Source organism: Acomys russatus, chromosome 24 (assembly GCF_903995435.1).
Source record: "Acomys russatus chromosome 24, mAcoRus1.1, whole genome shotgun sequence".
Lineage (NCBI taxonomy): Eukaryota > Metazoa > Chordata > Mammalia > Rodentia > Muridae > Acomys > Acomys russatus.
In genome coordinates, this window is record NC_067160.1 from 26,523,987 (window position 1) to 26,541,983 (window position 17,997).

Genomic DNA, 17,997 nt, shown 5'->3' on the forward strand with positions numbered 1-17,997 from the left:
TTATTTTCTCTCCCCAGAATGTGCGTCCCTGGGGATCAAATGCTAGCCAGTCTTCAGGCTTGGCAGCAAGCACTTGAGCAGCTGAGCCATCTTGCCAGCCTCTAACCTTTATTTTTGCTCCAACGGACCTAGTTCAAAGTCAAAAGATAGATGCAGCTCGGTTTTTTTTTGTTTGTTTTTTAATAAAAGCACTTCAACAAGGACGAAGAGAACATGCATTCCCCCCCCCCCCCCAAAAAAAAAACGCTTAGAAGTTTTTGAAATGGCATTCGTCAACATGCCTCTCTGGGTTCTACAAGCATGTATTAAAATGTGCAATCATGGGGGTGGGGGGGGTGGCCTCAACACTTTTAATCCCAGCACTTAGGAGGCAGAGGCAGGTGGATCTCTGAGTTCGAGGTCAGCCTTGTCTACAGAGTGAGTTCCAGGACAGCCAAGGCTACACAGAGAAACCCTGTCTAGAAAAACAAAAACAGCACCGCCAACCAAAAACATATAATCTTTTTCAAAAGGATTTTGCTAATTTTAGAGTTCATCCAATGGGATTCAATCTCACAGTCTAGGCTATGCATATAACTTGAGTTTCAATACTTGTTCTTTCCCCCCCCCCCCCCCCCCCCCCCCCGCAAGCAGTTTAAGGTAGATACATATGATATATTCTCTTAGGGGAAGAATCTGGAAGAAAAGCTTTTCGATTCTTCTGGGAAAGGGCTGAGGATAGAGCTCAGCTACAGAATGGTTCCTAGTAGTGGCCAGTCCTAGGCTGACTCCTTAGTTGTGAGTGTGAGGAAGAGCCACTACTGGTTAGCCAGCTGTGGTGGCACAGGACTGTAATCCAGCCATTGGGAGGTGGCGGCAGGAAGAGCATAAACTTGTGGAGAAACCTTGCCTCAAAAATACCACCAAAGTGCCAGGAGGTGGTGACACATGCCTTTAATCCCAGCGCTCAGGAGGCTGAGGCAGGTGCATCTCTGTGAGTTCAAGGCCAGCCTCGTCTACAAAGTGAGTTCCAGGACAGCCAGGGTTGTTACACAGAGAAACCCTATCTCAACACCCCTCCCCTAACACTAACACACACACACACACACACACACACACACACACACACACACACACACACACACACACAAAATGAAACAAACAAACACTGCTCTTTCAAAACTTCTGGAAATACTTAGTTCCTTTTGAGGAATGCTCCTAACTCCAACCCAGTGGTTCTGTGGTCAAAATTCTCAAACTATGCTCAGTTTTAAGGGGGGGTGGGGAGGGGAGAAGAATTCTACAAAGGAAGTGAAAAGTTGAACTCCTTTCTTTCTTTCTTTCTTTCTTTCTTTCTTTCTTTCTTTCTTTCTTTCTCTTTTTTTTCCTGACAACTATTTCCTCAAAGTTAGGGCCATGTGCTCAAGTACACGGGACTTCTCATCTGTCCCTACAATAAAGACTGCCTTCAAAACCTTTACATCCTGTCTTGAAAAAAACAAAAACAAACAAACAAAAAAAAAACTTTACATCCTGCAGAAGTTGTTGCCCTGCCTTGCGACTGTCTCAGACCCACTCTAACTCACAGATGAACTCAGCTACCATCCTCTTGGATGATGAAAGCTGGCACAGAACTCAACACGGGGGTTGCCAAATTCCAACTATGTACCCAACTCTTTTTTCCACATAACTTCCTCTGGATGTAAATGCCTAACCACTTTGTTTCCAACACAACACAACCAGGTTCCACTGAACAGCAAAGGGCCCAAACCACACAGACAGCTTCACACAAAATGGTCCCATGACGTTTTCAAGTCGGTGTGCCCTAGTGAAAAAGCCAGAGTGTGGGAACTATTATAAATTCAGGACTCAGAAAAAGCAGGAGCGACTCTTAAAAGGCCAGAGGGAGACCTAAACCCCAAGGCCCATGTTTTGAAACTGGAAACGTTTCAAAGGCAAACTGTGCTTGCTGCCTGGCCTGCCTGGCCCGCACAGGTGCTGGGCTTCACTTAAACGTTAGTTTCCGTGATCCTGGCACTACCGCAAAGGAGGAGGGTCTTTGCTGAGAGATTCTGTTTCTCTGTTGGGAAGCTGGCTTGAAGACCCTGGTCCTGGGATGGAAGGCAGGGCGGGCACCTGTTTGCTTGGCAGCTCCATCCCAACAGACAGCTTAGACTCTAAGTTTATACTAAAAACTACAAAGCCTTCGAAGGCAACAAATGAAGTCTCTAGAATTAGTATCAGATGAGCCAAAACTTGGGGGGAAAATTTTTTTTTAACTGCTTTCAGAAAAATACCGAAAAAGACATTTTGGCTCTGACCCAACAGAGGAGGAACGTGCCCCTGGAAAGAAATTATGTGAACTAAAACTCTCTCCATAGTAACAGTTCTGATTAATTATTCAAAGCCAGGGGTTGGTTTTCTAAGGTTATGAGCTAACCACGTGCAGCCTTCTGTTTATATCATTAAAATCTGCTTTCTTCTGTTCTTTGTATCTGTTTACCCAGGCATTAATGAGAAGTGTAAAATGGAACCCGAAGAGCAACCTTGTAGTAAAGGCTACCCTTCTGAGGTGAATTTGCCACTTTGCAGGCTTGGTTTAAGGGATAATTAGTAATAAGTAGAAATGTTATCCAGGACCCACATAGCCAAAACATTCAGAGGTCTACTGAGCCCCTCATAAAAACAAGGAAACAAATTAACAGTACATAAGGTCTTCTGGGTTCAAGGTTAACTGTTGGTGGGTGACATTTGGGCACTATGTGTACTTACCTATTCTTTAACAGAAGGGACACTGAAGTCTTCCTTGACATGAAGTAACTTTAAAAGGAGCCATTTGCTAACATGAGTTCAAAGAGTGGGCTGCAGGGTGGTTCCTACAGCCAGCACTTTAACTGTGACTACAGGTGCCTGCTGCATAGACTTCTCATCAAGAGGGACTGGAATGTAAGACCAGTCGACCACCCAGAATGCCATGCTCCTAGGGTCTCAAGGGCTGACTAGGCACCACAACATTGAGGACAGGAGAGACGCCAAAGCCAAAGGAGGCCGCTCTCCTCACACTGAGTGAGCAGCAGTCTGGCATTCGGTGGGTCTACACCTGTTAGGAATAAAATTTGATACGCAAAAAACACAAGAACCAGTCGGGCAACAGTTGGTCAAACATAAAACTCTACTCCATGTGGAACGAGGGAAAAGGCTTTCTAGAAATCAAACTCCTACACAATTGCAATCCTTCAATGTCTTTAACTTCGCTTCCAGATCTGAATGGCTTGTTAAAATTATGTACCTTTAGTCTTTGGGGGAAAGGATTTGGTCCAAAATTCAAACTTAATTTCCAACATCATTTCTCATTTAAAATAAAATTTTAAAAAATGTATGTGTGTGTGTATGTGTATGTAATTTTTTTTTTTTTTCATTAAAAAGACAGGAGTGGGGTGGAGAAACAGCTCAGCAGTTAAGAGCCCCAGCTGCTCTTCCAGAGGACACAGGTTCAAAAACCAGCACCATGTGGAAGCTCACAACTGTAACTCCAGTTCCAGAGGATCCGGCACCCTCACACAGACAAATATACAGACAAAACACCACTAAAGATGAAATAAAAAAAAAATAGTATTAAAAGACAACAACAAACAGGAATACAGAGCTCCTTGAAGCCTCCAGAACACTGTTGGTGCTGAGCCCCTCCCTAGCCTTAAGTTATGGAGTCTGGCTGCCCCGCCCCACCTCACTCTGCCCACTCTGCCCACTGTAACAGGTCAACTTTGGTTTGTGCACCTACCTGCTTCCTTCTTGCCTCCCTTTCCTCCCTCTCGGCTCTTCTTCAGCACAGCCTTCAGCATTTTCAGCACCCTTTTGTCTCTAAAGAGAAAAGAAAAGAAGTTACTTTAAAGAAAAACTGGGGAAAACGTTTGCCTGTTGCCCTCACGTGTAAGGCCCTCATGCTCAGAAGAGATCTCTTAGGATAACCTAGGCAGACCTTAGATTTTCCTATGAATACACATGTGGTGGCAAACTAAGTGGCGGGAACAAGGAATGCTTTCTAACTTCCAGTGAAGACATCAGAAGTTCACTGTCATGTTATAAAAGTTACAACAGCCACATGCACCACATTCCAGGCATTCCACACCTAATCAGGGTTACAAGGCTAAAACTGGGCCCATTACTATGCTTGGCACAGTAATATACTTTGCCAGCCCTAATTCATAAAAGCAAAAAGAAAAGAAAACATGAAATCACAAAGATTATGGTTAATCAGAAAGAAGCTACTTGGTTAGAAGAAATGTGTTACAGGTGCCACTAATTATAAGCCACAAGAACCATTGTGGAAGGTTACTGGTTTGGAACATACCTCACAAGCATTTGCAAACTAAATACAGATGGAGCACATTTTAGCCCCGATGCCAGGTGGCCCAATTAAACAGTGCATACTCCCGTGCATTCCTACTATATATAGTTATGACTTTGGGCAGGGGATGAGGAGAATAGGCTACGGGTTGCTGCTGAGTCCTTTCAAAGAACGCACTAACTGCATTTTTGCATGGGGGTGGTGCAGAGTCTGTAAAAACAACACAATGGCCCAGGATTAAGAAGAAACTGGAACCATCCCTACCACGGGGGACAATGAGACTATTGTTCCCTCATGATGCTGATGCTCCGTGAAGAAAGCAAAAGGCAGTGAGCAGCTCCAAAACCAACAAGGGGGGTGGGGGAGGGGGAGCAAGGGGAGGTGGTGCCAGAACCTTCTACTACAGGACTCTCAAACCTGCCTCGCTAAGCTTCAGGGGGCCTTAGTATGACAAGTCACATCTCAATTAGAGTAAAGGGGGAGGGGGGTATCGGGGCAGGCGGGCGGGGGGGGGGGGGGAAGGGGCGTTGAGAAGGACAAGGGGTCGACATGTGCTGCCATATACAGAGTCACAACATAAGCAAGCAGAGTAACCTTTCTTATCATGTGCTTCAAGGCTGTGTTTATTTTCCCAAGCCTTTGTTTTACCAACCAAAAAACAGAGACCCTGGGAGCCTTGATTCCGCCCTTGGGGTCACTCAGCTAATTAACAGCAGGCCCTGCCTCAGAATGTGCAGTCCCCGCTGGGCCCTGCCTCCCTGAGCCAGTTCCTCTTCCTCAGCAGGCTGCCAGGTGGCAGACAGCCTCTCTCAGACCCACGAAAGCTTTTGGGCAAGCAAACAGAACTGAAGGATATTAGGAAAAAACCATAGTGGTCATTAGAGTTAACTCTTCACACAAACAAGCGCTCTGGCCCAATTCTCCCTTTGAAATGTTTCTTGAATTTGCAGAGACGTGGGGCCCTGTGGAAACACACGTTTCTCTTGAAAGTCACACTTAAAATAATGCAAAGGCATGTGGTATTTTTAAAAGGCCATTGATGGCTCAGTGGTTAAGAGCACTTACTGCTCTTCCTAAATCCTGAGTTCAATTCCCAGCAACCACATGGCAACTTACAACTGTCTGATGCTGTCTTCTGGTGTGCAGATGTATATGCAGACAGAGTACCCATAAACATTAAATAAATAATAAATAAATATTTGAAAAGTAAAATAGAGCCGGACGTGGTGGCGCACGCCTTTAATCCCAGCACTCGGGAGGCAGAGGCAGGCGGATCGCTGTGAGTTCGAGGCCAGCCTGGTCTACAAAGCAAGTCCAGGACAGCCAAGCTACACAGAGAAACCCTGTCTCGAAAAACAAAAATAAATAAATAATAAAATTAAATTAAATTAAAAAATAAAATAAAATAAAACGCCACAAAAGCCAGACATGGTGGCACACACCTGTAATCCCAGTAGTCAGGAAGCTGAGGCAGGAGGATCACCAGTTTCAGTCAGTCAGGGGTACCCAGCAAGACTGCCTTTAAAGAGTTTTTGTTTGCCAGGCTGTGGTGGCACACGCCTTTAATCCCAGCACTTGGGAGGCAGAGGCAGGTGGATCACTGTGAGTTCAAGGCCAGCCTGGTCTACAAAGTTAGTCCAGGACAGCCAAGGCTACACAGACAAAAGCTGTCTGCCCCCACCCCAAAAAGTTTTTGTTTGTTTTAATTTAAAGGAGGAGAAAGCAAAAATAAAACAAATATAAATGTCTAATAGTCACACACCTTTTCTTTTCTTTTTTGTTTGAAACCAGAGCATGTAGTTTATGCCTAATTGAAATCCTCAAGATGACCTGGATGCTGCAACAGCTGCCCTCTCGGATTTAGGCATCATTCCTTTGCAGAATCCATGTCTAAATCTGCGATAGACAATTTTTGGGTGCCACATTCACCCAGTCCCAGTAGTGTTTCGTCTCTTAGCCCTGGACTTCAGTTATATTTTCTCTTGTACTTGGCAGGGCAGCCACATGTGCCACAGGTCGACTTCTGTGGCCTCAGAGCCACAGCGTGCATCTTATTGCGACGTTTGCCAATGGATGATGTTCCTTTTGTCATCTTGCTTCTGCCACCGAGGCCAAAGAGCACAGTTTCTTCCTCAGATCAACTGAAGAGGTTTGAAATTCAGTGAAGACCACACACTTTAAAAAGGAAACCGTGCGTGGTGGCGCATGCCTTTAATGCCAGCAGGCAGGAAGCAGAGGCAGGCAGAGGCAAGGGGATATCTGGTCTACAGAGTGAATTCCAGGGCAGCCAGGACTACATAGAGAAACCCTGGGGGCTGGCGGGAGGTACTAGCTATAAACTTGTCCTAGGCCCCTCACACACGCTGTGGTGGCTCTTAGAGGGGCCTGTGCTTGACCCGCTGGCCATCTCCGGCCACATCATGTCCACAAACCTGCCCTTACTTCACCATCAGGTCATTCCTAATTTGCAGCAGAAGTCCCATGCTACCCACAATGCTTCAGAGCAAGGTCTAGGTGACATTGGTTTTTGGCATCTCATCCCAATTGTCCGTCTGGCCCGTGCTGCGAGCTCAGCTGATTTTAGAATAGTCACATCTTCCACATCAGCGGTCTTAGGTGTATCAAATATCTGCTGTAAGTTTTTCTCCAAGGTTCCCACACTTTCAGGGACATCTGACTAGGGGAAAAATTGAAATTTAATGATAAAAGCTGCTCAAACAATGACATGGAGAAATAGATTATGTGTGAGTACAAATGAAGTATCCTAACACTACCATAGCATGTGTGCGCGTACATACGCCCACACACACACACACACACACACACACACACACACACACACACGGGGGGGGGGGGGGGGGTTCCCAGAAAGTTAAATTCTGAAATCAACAAATCAACAAAAGTCCAACTGAACCATGCAAAATAATCTGTAGCCTAAAATCTTGAGACGTGGCCAAAAAAAGAAGCCACAATAACGAACCAGGCTGTGTGTCCAGCAGGTCAGCTAGCATGTCTGATTGTACCTGTGTCTGCACACCCAAATGCTCTCAAGTTGCTCAAGAGCTACTCACGCTGTAAGCAAGTACTCGGGAACAGTTATAAAGTAATGCACAAGCCACGTCCTTTATTTCAACTGCAAATATCATGCTAGACCCCCACAGGCCAAATTGGCCAAGTACAACTGGCCAAACAGCAACCCTCCATTTCTGCCCTGTAGAACTGGAGCTTCTGTGGCAAGTTTATGGATGGATTCCTTTAATACCAGCACTTGGGAGGCAAAGACAGGCAGATCCCTGACCCCTGAGTCCAAGGCCAGCCTGGTCTACAGAGTGAGTTTCAGGATAATCACCTACATAGAGAAATCCTGTATTTAAAAAAAAAAAAAAAAAAAAAAAAAAAGGAGGAGGAGGAAGAAGAAAGAAGAAGAGGAAGAAAAAGAAGGAATCGTCTTCGAGCTCCACACCTGTAATCTCAGCACTTGGGAGGCTGAGACAGGAGGATCACCATGAGTCAGAGGCCATCCTAGGCTACATAGTAAGACACTGTCTCAAATGAAGAGGAGGAGATGGTAATAGTTTTCAAAGCTGGGCTTGGAAACTCACAACTATAAGGCTATTCCTCTGGAAGCCCGAGGCAAGAAACTGTAAGTTCGAGACCCACCTAGACTACCACAGAGATAGAGAGAGATTTCAAGTGCAGAATCATCTTTATAACGATAGCTAGAGACTTTTGATCTAGGGGTACAGCACAGTGGTAGAGTTCTGACCCAATCTGCTCAAGGCTCTGGATTCCATGTCTAGCACCGATGGATGGATGGATGGATGGATGGATGGATAGATAGATAGATAGATAGATGATAGATATATGACAGATAATGGATAGATAGATGATAGATATGATAAATAAAATAGATAAAAGATAGATAGACAGAGAAGACAGAAAGATGATAATTGATAGATATATGATAGATAATAGATAAATGGATAATGGTAAATAGATGATAAAATAGGCAAAAGATAGATAGATATAGATATATGATAAATGTATAGATATAGACAGACAGAAAGATGGCAATGATAAATAGACAAGATGATAGATAATGATAAATAGATAGATAAATATATAAATTATTTTGAGGAAGAGAAAGTATAGCAAGAGTATGTTCTTTCCTCCGCCCATGACAAGGTGCCATGGCTCACAGCTCAGACAGACTAACAGGAAAAAAGCCAAGGTCTTAAGTGACATGGAAGTACTCAAAAATGAAGACCCAAATTGAACTTTTAATGCTTAGGCTTGGTATTAACCAATAGCTGTAAACTTTGAGGAACACAATAAGGCCATTTTTCCAGTCTTCCCAGGCCCCATGGGGCAAGATCTCTCGAATGGGGGCTTTAGTGACCTACTTTAAGGTGCGATAAGCAGAAAATTCCTTTACAGCCATGCAAGAGTGTCTTGCCAGACCACCATGCACAGTTCCTTCTTGCTGCTGCTACTACTATCTGGCAAGGGGCTAGATTTTAAGATACCATGTTTCAAGACCCAAGAAAAGAACTGAGTAACCTTTAAGCTACTAGAGATAAAATTAACCAAAGGAAGTTTCTTATGAAGCTCATTTAAAAGAAAATCAAAGGTCAATCATTACCCTTAGAAGGCTCATGCCCTGGGGTCACCTAAATGTCCTTATTTGTTGAAAGCACTTGACCTCTGAGTCTCCCGGGCACTGTAGATTCATCCTTTAAACATCTAGGGAGGCAGTGGAATGGCTCAATAGGAAATGCACTTGCCACGGAAGCATGAAGACTTGAGTTTGAGTCCCCAGAACCCACAGAAAGCCAGACAAGCCAGCGTACGTCTGCAATCCCAAGGCTCCTACAGTATGCTGGGAAGCGGAGAGGGGAGACTCTGAAAGGTCATGGCCAGCTAATATGTTACCTGTAGTTATAAATAAGAGACTCAAACAAGGAGAAGGTGGCAACTGACACCGTAGAGACATACATATGCATGCACGTCACATATGCAGACACATATTCGTGCATACAAAAAGAAACACACACTACCAAACTCCTCTAAAACCAAAAGTTTCACTTTGGGTATTTATTTCTCCTTTAGCACATCAAGTCTTTGTGAACAGACAGAACACCCTAGTGTCAGACAGCAGAAATTTTGCAGTGCATGGTACCCTACCATCTGACATAGAACAGAACACCCTAGGAAACCAGAGAGAAAATCTCAAAAGAAAATCTATCACAGTTGTCACTCACTGCAAGTCATGGAATAATACTTGCTTTATAGGGCTTTCTTCTGCAGCGGCATGCATGCAGGCTGTCCATGCAGGGTTATGACAACCTCCTAGCAGAGGGCAGGGACTATGTTTATTCTTTAACAGATACAAAGAGAATGTGGAAGACAGGCTTGGCACCCACTCTGTTCTCAGTATTTGTTGACAGATTTAACCAGGCTCAGATGAACACAGATGAGCTACTTCCTCCCAAGTCAAGCAATTAACCAACATTTACAGCACTTTAAAATGGACAGAGGACATTCCAATACAGTCTTGCTGGCAAGGAATGCATCAAAACTCAGTGAAATCCAGTATGACATCAGGCAATGAGATTCTTGCAAAGAATATGCTGCATTTCCTAATATCCCCTCACATCCACACCTGAATTAACCTGAAAATGTCAGGCCAGACAAACCCACCTATCCACTCACCACTCAAAGCAACAGTCTCTGAAGAGGTTTCCTTTCTTTGGTCAAAATAAGGTGGGACTGAAGAGATGGCTCAGCGGTTGAGGGCACTCATTGCTCTTGCTGAGGACCTGGGCTTGGCTCCGAGCATCTATACGGCAGCTCAGATAGCTAGCTGTAACTCCAGTTCTAGGGGACCCAACACTCTCTTCTGGACTTGTGAACAACAGTATTTTATGCAAGTGGTGCACAGAAATACATGCAAACAAAACATTCATTCATATAAAGGGTAAAAAAAAAAAAAGTAAAACAATAAAATAAAAAAATAAATGAAACAATAATAATATTTACAAATGAAATACAGTAAATTATGTTGCATGTGAATGCCTCCTCCATCAATACATGGCTTTAATCCCAGCACTAGGGAGGCAGAGGCAGGTGGATCTCTGTGGGTCTACAAAGCAAGACCAGGACAGCCAAGGATACACAGAGAAACTCTGTCTCGAAAAGCCAAAACAAACAAACAAACAAAAGATGTATTTTTGCTGATACAAACTATGGTGAAAAAAAATCAATTCTACAAATTCCCCTCAGCATTCAATGTTTTTAAGCAAATAATTTAAAGGGTTATTAGAGAAAGGAAAGTACAATGAATGAATGGCAATTCTCTCCCCCACACTTTTAACCCATTATTTAAGAATTCTTCTGGGACCAGGCACTAATTCCCAAGTTCATAGTCAGAATTCTCTGGTTCATACATAAAAAACAGATCTGTTCTCCATCAGGCCTTAATAGCACTGGCTACATGAAGACTTTGTTTTGGCATTCCAAATATGCACACAAAACCGATCAGGGCAATGACAGAAAAGCCAAAGTCTGAAATCAATGCATTCTTCTTCAAACCAGGACAAGCTCAGCCCCAGAAATAACCCAGGACTGCATTCCTGCAAGGCCAGTGCAAAGGTGGAACTCCCAGACTGTGGAAAACCCTGCTTGCTCCCACCCGTGTGTGTCTTCCCTAATCAAACTACCTCTTCACTCAGGCAGCAGGACACCCCTAACTGGAACAGCGGTGTCATCCCTCTTCCCGCCACACAGATAGTGAGGACTGTTAGAGCAAGCTAGTCGATGCAAACAAAACATGGGGTCTCAGTGGCCATGAGACCAAAAGCTCTGGAAGATGTCCTGGGGATTGAACAGGGACCACAGTCTTGACAGAGTCTCAGCACCTCTCACAGAGCTTTAAGGAGGCTGGGACCCTGGATTCTCCCATGGAGATTGAACCCTCAACCCTCCTCAGGTCAGCACCATCCCCAAAAGTCACTCTCGCTGTCTTCCCGTTAGCTTTTCCACTTGTCTGGAAAGGGCTACCATCTCCAACTAACACCAGCTGCCCTGCTGACACGTGGCAATCAACTCCCTGAATGAGGAAGACGGCCAAACACCGTGTGAGAGAGCCACTCCCCCCTTTCATTCGGATAGAGAGAATGGCGGTACCTGGGCCCCTGGACTGGCTAAGTTCAGGTCACTTCCACCAGTGGGTGCTGCAATTTTTAAGAGATTCTTTCTCGTCCACAGTCCCACTGTAAATCACCATAGTTGACAAACCATAGCCATTAAAAAAAAAAGACCACCTCAGAGGGAGGCCATGGTGTGGGCGATTGGCTTTGAGCATGAAAAGGGAAGAGACCTTGAAGACGTTCTTCAAAAAAGTGTTAAAAGGCACTCAGTCAATCAACAGCAGCTGGATGAAGACTGGTATTAGAAATCCAGAGAAATTAAATTTTTTAAAATTGCACTGCATCTGGCCTCAAAGTGAAAAGGGTCAGACAACTTCAAAGATGCCCCATGAAAGGCAGCTATTCATGACAGAGAAATCTCTTGCTTATGTAGCTGACAGAGGCATCTTTTCACTTAATGCCTCAGAATAAAAGACCTCAAAAATCCCTCTTTCCCCTTCGCTAGAAACTGGCATGACTACTAATGAGGTTATAACCTCAACATGCCCCAATCTTATTAGGACGGGAGGGATCTCGCTTTGTTTTCTTAGTTAATTCTATCCTATTTTATGTTATGCTTATGTTTGTGAGTGTTTTGCCTGCATGTGTGTGCCTAGGGCCTGTGGAGACCAGAAGAGGGTGTTGTATCTCCCAGAAGTGGAGTTAGAGATGCTTGTGAGCTTCCATGTGGGTGCTGGGAATTGAACACGGTCCTCTAGAAGAGTGGCCAGTCCTCTTAACCACTGGAACACCTCTCTGGTCCTAGGGACTGGAGTTCTTAATACCCACTTAGTGGTTTGGAGTTTTGTTTGTTTGTTTTGAGACAGGGTCTCAATACGTAGTCCTGGCTATCCTGGAGCTCACTATGTAGACTCATTAAAGGTATGTGCCACCACACCCAGCCTGATTTTGTGGTTTTCAACCTCCCCCAAAGTGATTCTAATATGCAGACAGCAACACTTACCACACGTGCTGGGCTCTGCCCTGAGCACCTTGCATGATGTGTGGACGCATTTCATCTTCAAACGACCTCCCCTCTGCAGGGGCACAGAGAAGCCCAGGACTCACCCAGAGGTACAGAGCTGACAACGCAATACCACCTTGCTCGTTGCCTGTCTAGACACCAGACTGATTCCAGTAGCTCCAGGCCCAGCCATGCAGTCTCTGTGCCTTCTCCCTCTGAGGCCTTGATGACCAAGCCAAACACAGGCCAAGTTGGCCAACACAAAACAAAACTTTGGCCAAGAGGCTTGTAAGGGAGGAAGAGGAAGGAGCATCCTGATACCTCAGATCTATCCTGAAGAAGCTGCTGCCTCTCTACCAAGGTACCTACTGTCTGGTCCCTCAGATTCTCCAGGCATCCAACCCAGAGCTAACTCCACCTACTTTTGTGGCCTGCAGGCACTACACAACAGAATTCGTAGTAAAGGAGCAAGGCACAGAGTTCACTTGCACACACAGGGAGAACAGCAAGAAGCAGGCCAGACTGCCAGCAGCGAAGAGCATTTGGGACTGAGACCTATGTGCACGTGGGCAGAGCCTTCTCTTCTTCCTAAGATTTCTCTCTTATGTTAGTGAGGAATTCACAAAGACTTTCCACTGTCCATGGACACAACACTTGTTAAACACAGGGCATGAGGCGAGGCAGCTTTACACTATCTGACAATGGAGGGTTTTTACCACTGGACACAAGCTCTAAAGAAAGCCTGGGTGAGCCCGCACTGAAAATGACCCGGGGAGCTGAATCAAATTCTGTCCCACTGGAAAACATCTCCTGCTTCCTCCCAAGGTTCCAACCACAAGCCAAAGCGCAAACCCATTCCGAATTCACCCTGGGGAACATGTATTGGGCTCACAGAGTATGGGTGACCAGAAAGAAGACACACCACAAAGTCTTCATCCTGTGTGGATGCTGGCATCCTCTGAGCCACACAGACAGAAACCCCTTCTCTAGCCCATATATATAGCCTCCCCTCGGAACACGAGAGGTGGCGGAACTGCATACTGATGACTGCGGGGTGGGGAGGGCTGAACACTCAGGTGACTTTCCAATGACCCTCCTCTCCCACTCCTTCCTAGACTCCAGGAGATGTTTGCAGTTGGTCTATATAACTACGTCTTAAGTAGGCACAGCTGCTCTCTCTCCCAAAGGTGATGGCTGGAAGGATAGGATAGTCTCTTAGAACATCCATCAACACTCATCTCAGGCTGGACAGACGGGTCAGTGGTTAAGAGCACTAGCTTAAGAAGATCCAGGTTCAATTCCCAACAACCACCGCTATCTCTAACTCCAGTCCCAGGTGGTCTAACACCCTCTTCCAGCTTCCAAGGGCAGAGTGTGCTCATGGTACATATGCAGGCAAAACATCCATATTCATAATTTTCTTAAAAAGCAATTTTTGCCAGGTATGGCAAAATTTGGCAGTTTTTAAAGCAATGACTAACAATCATCTACGGTCTGGCAATGTAGCACAAAAGAATCTGTAACTTCTATGTGTTAAAATCGTTAAGAGTTTTGTTGCTGGCTTTCATGACTGAAGCAAAAGCAGGGTATTGGTGAGATAGTGTTCACTGCTCCAGCCAACCAAATCCAGTTTACCCAATGACCCAAAAGGCTTTGCTAGTCGCTCAGTTACTTAAAACAAACAAACAAACAGTCGCTCATTTTTATCCCACTTGAGGACTCAGTGAAATCCAGAAAATTGAACAGTACCCTGCCATGGGCACACACAAATGGCTGGATCTTTGTCATCTGCACCACTGCTAGCAACCAAATGACACCTCACGACTAGTTTTCTAGGAATGTAAAAGCTCTGTGTATCAAAAACTCACATCACCAACAAATCACTAACTGGACAGCACTCATGCAGGCTGGATTGCAGGAGCAAGACCGCCATTTACATAGCAAGGCACAAACACACCCGGAAACACCGGAGTTCATATGTGGGTCAGATGTACTTCTTCCAGTGTATTTTATATGCACTCTTGGCTTTACTGCTCAGTTAGTTTACTGTTGGGGAATTGCGCCGGTATAGGGGTCTCTTTACAGAACTCTGGCCGGCTAGCCTGAACTCTGTGACCTTGGATTTGCAGCAATTCACCTGCCTCTGCCTTCTGAGCACGGATAAGGACCACTGGAGTGCACCACCACCACACTGGCTTGTCTCACTGGTTCTATGAAGTATTTACAGCCTGGCAACCCCAGTCCTTCGGCTCACTACGCTGGGCTTCCCAGGAAGGGTGTTACCCAAGCTTGCCTCTCCTGCCCACAGTGCCTAGTATGCAGTGGGGCATCCTCCAGCTGCACACCCTAAATCTGGAGATCCCCAAAGGGAGAGAGCTATGATTCAGAGGCTAACATTCGAGGACTCACACTGGGCACGCCGACTTCTGGTGTTCTCAGGTTACCAAGAAGGCTTTTGTTTCTGAGACTGAACTACAGCAACAGCTGCTGGGTCTCCATGCTTTTCTTAAATTAGTAAAATTACCTAGGTCTGGGTCCCAGTGTCAGCTGTGGCACAGCCAAGCTTTCCAGAAAAGATAAGAATCCTCAGGCTGTGCTAGAAATGCTGGGTGGTGGCTCCAAAATAATTGGGAGGTCAAATCCAATTCAACAGTGAAACCCACTCCAACTAAATTCGAACCAAAGAATAATTTCTGTGTGTATGAAAAGATCAAGTATTATTTTTAGGAGTACCATAAAAAGCTTAATCAAGCCTATGAATTTAGAAGCTAGGGCTGTAGCTCAGTTGGGTAAGTGCTTGCTGAGCATGCACAAAGACCTGGGTTCGATCCCCAGCACTGGACAAACACGGTGGAGGGCACAAGCCTGATCCCAGGACGTGAGTAAGAAAAGTTTGAGGCTATCTTTGGCTACATATGGAGTTTGAGGCCAGCCTGGACTACAAGAGACTGTATCTCAAAATAAAAACAAAATAAAATCTGTGCATTTGAAGCTTTACATCTAAAGCCATATCCCTTCCCACATACAGATGTTTTTGTTTCTCAAAATTCAGTGAAAGATTCAATCAACGCCTTTAGTCTACACTGAAACTTTTTTTTTGGGGGGGGGGGGCGTGTTTCGAGACAGGGTTTCTCTGTGTAATAGCCCTGGCTGCTCTGGACTTGCTTTATAAACCAGGCCGGCCTCGAACTCACAGAGATTTGCCTGCCTCTGCCTCCAGAGTGCTGGGATTAAAAGATTCTTTTAAATTTTATTTTATGTATATGAGTACTCTATCTGCATGCACACCTGCAGGCCAGAAGAGGCCATCAGCTCACATTATAGATGGTTGTGAGCCACCATGTGGTTGCTGGGAATTGAACTCAGGACCTCTAGAAGAACAGACAGTGCTCTTAACTACTGAGCTATCTCTCTGGCCCTGCACTGACACTTTCTATCTCAGAATTCTGTCACCACCTCTCTGGACAAGTATGAAACATATCCTGTGCCTCAAGAACAAGAAAGGCATTATGATCTCTCTCTCTCTCTCTCTCTCTCTCTCTCTCTCTCTCTCTCTCTCTCTCTCTCTCTCCTCACATTAGACATGGAGGCTGTGACATCCAGAAGCCAATTTCCAAAAAGTATATTCTTCATATACCCAGACAAAGTCAATTCCTAAATATCAGTGTGTGGTCCACATGCCCAGTGGAAAACAGGACACATGTTTTTTGACTGACTCTGAATTAGGGACCACCAATCTGGGGTTGTTCTACTTAGAATGGAGATGTTGCACACATGTACTTGGTTTTCAGTCCCAACAAAGCATCTCTCTGGTACAGCAAAATGTGTCTGCAACAAAGCCAGGATAGAGAATAGATTGTTCAACAGCTAAATCATGGTGTAGTAAACCAAACCCTTTCTGCCTGCTCATAAGTCTCATGAAGCTCATATCTCAAGTTTTTGATAATTCTTTGGAAACCATAAGATCACATTCACCTCCTGCTTAGATTCCTAACAGAACCTCCTGTAACCACCCCCTCGCTGGTACTGTAAAGCTGTTAGGTGGGACTTGATTTCCAGCCTTGGAAACAAACAAACAGCAGCGGTGGACAAAGCCATAGACAGCACCTTCAGTTCTCACCATAAAGCCGAGGCAGGAGCTATAGTTACTCCCCAGAAAAACAGGGAAGTGGATGGAGTCAGGTCGTCAGCAGCCTGCTCCAGGCCACACCTTTGCTCTAAACCCTCACTCCCTTATCTTCTGGGGACGGGTCACATGACCTTCGAGAACTCTGCCTTGCGCCACAAGGCCTTAGATCAAAAGATAAGTGGCATATACATCAAGTCTCTAGTACTGTGCTTGGAGGCTAAAGACAGCATCATTGCAAACTCCTGGGCTCTTCCTATAAGCAGTGTAAACCTACATCACATGAACTCTGAAACACTTAACCTGTGTAAGTCAGCCAAATGCCACAACCCCAAGCAGCCAACAGTCTCGCTCTCGATGTCCTCTGTGTCCCTCTACGGAAGCCACTGCTGCCTCTGTATAGACAGCTGACAAATCCATTTCTCCATTATTCTGCCAGCACTACAGCCACACTCCATGGCCAATCAGCAAGTACCAAGCCTGGCAATGCCAACACAGCATGTCCCAAGCTAAACCCTCCCCCACCACACCTCCAGATCCACCACTCCCTGGGACCCGAGTTCTTGCTCGGAGTTCCATGTTGTTTTGTTCAGACTCAAAGCCTCCAAGTCTTCGTGGCCTCCTGGACAGTCTGCCAAACAATCAGGACCACTAGTCCTCAGTTCTAGCTCCTCCTCACTGAAGGCCACTGCCCCCCACCCCCTACCCCCCAGCCTGATTCTGCCAGCTTTAAGCTAATGAGTACCTCAGAATCACCTAGAAGTACTGCTGAGCCAGACTGCTGGGACCCAGCCCTGGAGTGTCTGCTTCCTGTGTCTGGGGTGCAGCTGAGTTTCCAACCTAATGATCCCAAGCTGAACATGATGCTGAGCTTCTCCGGGTCCTCTGAGGACCATGGCTGCAAACACTCCTCCCTCCTCTCACTGTCATTTAAAGTTTCCCCTGGACCACCTCATCATGGGGCAGGGTAGCTCTTCTTCAATCTAAAATTCTAACTTCCTAAAGTTACCCTACCAAGGGCCTACAGAGAACATCAGGCATTCACCGTCAAAACTGCCAGCCAAATATATCGCATCACACCCGAATCTCTAGGACAATTTTTGTAGGGCAGATTTTAAAAGCTAATTTCAAAATCGCCCAGTAGCAAGCTGGGTCCCCTCTTCTTGGCCAACCATTTTTGCCAAAGTGTAATGGGGGTTGGGGGAATCTGAGGGGGGGTGGAAAGATGATGTCCTCAGAGTAATAGAGGTGTGAAAGCCAATAGCAAAGTAGGAGTCACTTTGGTACATCACAGACAGAAGAAAACTCGAGTGGATTTGGCTCAAATGCACCTGCCTATACCTGCCTATCCTGAGTGTGCAGATCATACCTTATCTGCTGTAAGAACAGTCTT

At 45.5% G+C, this 17,997-nt stretch overlaps 1 protein-coding gene across 1 annotated transcript in view; it reads right to left on the reverse strand.

Moving 5' to 3' along the window:
* Tanc1 (tetratricopeptide repeat, ankyrin repeat and coiled-coil containing 1) overlaps window positions 1–17,997 on the reverse strand; it is a 225,399-nt gene that overhangs the window by 138,783 nt on the left and 68,619 nt on the right. The window contains exon 3 of the mRNA XM_051166670.1: window positions 3,761–3,840. Within this exon, the coding sequence (XP_051022627.1) occupies window positions 3,761–3,821 (61 nt within the window). The 5' untranslated portion in view covers window positions 3,822–3,840. The remainder of the gene's footprint in view (window positions 1–3,760; window positions 3,841–17,997) is intronic.